Source organism: Triticum dicoccoides, chromosome 7A, assembly GCF_002162155.2.
Source record: "Triticum dicoccoides isolate Atlit2015 ecotype Zavitan chromosome 7A, WEW_v2.0, whole genome shotgun sequence".
NCBI classification, from domain to species: Eukaryota; Viridiplantae; Streptophyta; class Magnoliopsida; order Poales; family Poaceae; genus Triticum; species Triticum dicoccoides.
In genome coordinates this window covers 182,809,791-182,811,952 of record NC_041392.1, presented here as the reverse complement: position 1 = coordinate 182,811,952, position 2,162 = coordinate 182,809,791, and the positions used below count along the sequence as shown (strand labels likewise).

The following is a 2,162-nucleotide window of genomic DNA, read 5'->3' as shown; positions in this document are numbered from 1 at the left end:
GAAAATTATTGCATGTGTGGATCGGCGAGAAAGACATGAGACGACAACGGCTCGGCCGGCGACCAGGGCGGCAAGCTATTATCAGCGTGGGGTGGGTGCAGCCACGACCCCATGCGTGTCTGGTGGCTGGATTTGAGACGTGGAGGGGAGGAAAACGACCCGCTGTCGTGTGATCTAAGATGGGGGAAGAAAACGACCTGCTATGATGGGACGACGGGATCAGACGGATGGAAATAGGAGACCGGACGTTGCATGGCCGACCGGTTCAAATTTGCGCCGGCACGCCGGCGTCTATGAGTACAAAGCTCCAAACAAACATCGACCTCAATTATGAGTTTCATACTAAGCCTGCACGACTAGCCGGCATCAACCACATAGCAACGATTATATTTACTCACCATTATTGGCATGGGTCTCACTGACCTCCTGAACCATCCGCGCCAAGTTTTCAAACGAGGACCCACCTATGTCCATGGTCTTTCTAGAAGACATGGAGAGCTCACCAGCTCTAGCAGCGGCGCGTTTCCCTTCCTCTCCCAAGATCAGTTCCCTTGCCAACGCCTGCACGTCTCCACCCATAACCAACCCACTACCTCCCTTGCTGGCGTCTTCCTTCGGCCGAACTCGGAGCCCCACATGGATCACGTCCACGACGAATTTGGCATTGAGCTTCTGCTCGGCCGCCATTGGGAACGCCAGTATTGGCACGCCCATGGTGATGCTCTCCAGCACCGAGTTCCATCCGCAGTGGGTGAAAAATCCTTTCACTGATTTGTGACCCAGAACTCCGAGCTGGTTAATGAAACCTTCCACCACCTTGCCCCTGTCTCCGAACCTCTGATTAAACCGGTCATCTGGATTGAGCCATTTGGACCGGACCACCCATAGGAAGTCCACACCGGAGCTGTCCAACCCGACGGCGATCTCTTCCAGCTGTGCCCGGCTCAGCTCGGCCTGCGAGCCGAACGCGACGTAGAGAACCGGCCGACCCATGGCAAGCCTCGAGTCCAGCCACTCTGAGATCTCATGGTCGTCCTTGGTCTGGACTGCCGGTTCGGAGGCCGCAAGACAGAGCGGTCCGATGGGCCACATCTTGACGTCGAACTCCCGGTTCCACAGGTCGATGTAGATCGACTCCAGCTCGTGGAAGGAATTGACAATGATGCCCCGGCTGGAGTACATGCTGATGCGGTTCTTGCAAATTAAGTCCCAGTGCGGGCCGGAAGGCTCCGGGTCGTCGAACGGCGGGTTGAGGTCGGCCTTCGTGAGGCGGAGGTCCGGCACACCGTGGACCGGGAACCGCTCGGACGGCGAGCTCACGCGTGCGTGCGGCCTGTGTGTCGTGACTGCCCGGTTGACGTACGTGGCGAAGCCACCGAAGCCGAGGGTGACAAGCCGCGGCATGCCGAGCTCGTCGGCGATGTCCTTGGCCCACCGGAGGAAGCCGTCATGGACGAGCAGGTCCGGCCTGGGCTCGATCTTGGCGAGTGCGTCCGCGAACGCCGGCTGGAGCGCCGCCACCGCGGTGACGAAGTCGACGAGACTGGTCGACGATGGGAGCTCGTCCGTGCTCTGCGGGGCGTCCTGCTCGGATGGGAACGGAAGCTCGACGACCGCGGCGCCGGCGCCGGCACCAGCGAGGCCAGCGCGGATGAAGGGCGCGTTGCGCGGGGTGGTGAAGAAGCTGACGGCCGAGGCGAGGCGGCGGCCAAGAAGGAGATGCGCGAGGTGGAGGAGCGGCATGGCGTGGCCTTTCGCCATGAAGGGGAGCATGGCCACGTGACGGAGCGGCGGTGAAGCAGCCATGGATAGTGAAGCTATTGGTGAGGCTAGCTGTGGGCGGGTGTGTGTCCGTGTCTGTCTGTCTCTATTATAGGGCAGCTGTTGACTGTTTTCCGTCCGTGCTGTTGCCTGTTCACGGAACAGTTGTATAGAACGTCCTCTGGAGTGAACGGAACAGTTTTATGAGCAGGAGGAAGAGGAACAAGAATCAGATATCGATGGAGGGGAAATGCTGCCGTGGAAGAAGGGATACTATTAAGAAATCACTTTTTTTACGGTAAAGGCAGGTGTTCTGCCCATTTCATATAGAAGGGAAAAGAGAAACAATGTGCAAGAGTTACTTCCATGCTAGAATACTTGCCAAATCAAATGCATTCCCA

General features: G+C 58.3%; 1 protein-coding gene across 1 annotated transcript; it reads right to left on the bottom strand.

The window, feature by feature from the left end:
- Positions 1 to 226: 226 nt before the first annotated feature.
- Positions 227 to 1,977, bottom strand: LOC119334580 (UDP-glycosyltransferase 90A1-like). The gene has a single exon (XM_037607120.1). It carries the CDS (start codon positions 1,804 to 1,806, stop codon positions 391 to 393), a length of 1,416 nt encoding a protein of 471 aa, XP_037463017.1. The 5' UTR covers positions 1,807 to 1,977; the 3' UTR covers positions 227 to 390.
- Positions 1,978 to 2,162: the final 185 nt, after the last annotated feature.

Bases quoted from the DNA above. Each gene is read 5' to 3' on its own strand.
- LOC119334580 (XM_037607120.1), bottom strand. From the start codon at position 1,806: ATGGCTGCTTCACCGCCGCTCCGTCACGTGGCCATGCTCCCCTTCATG.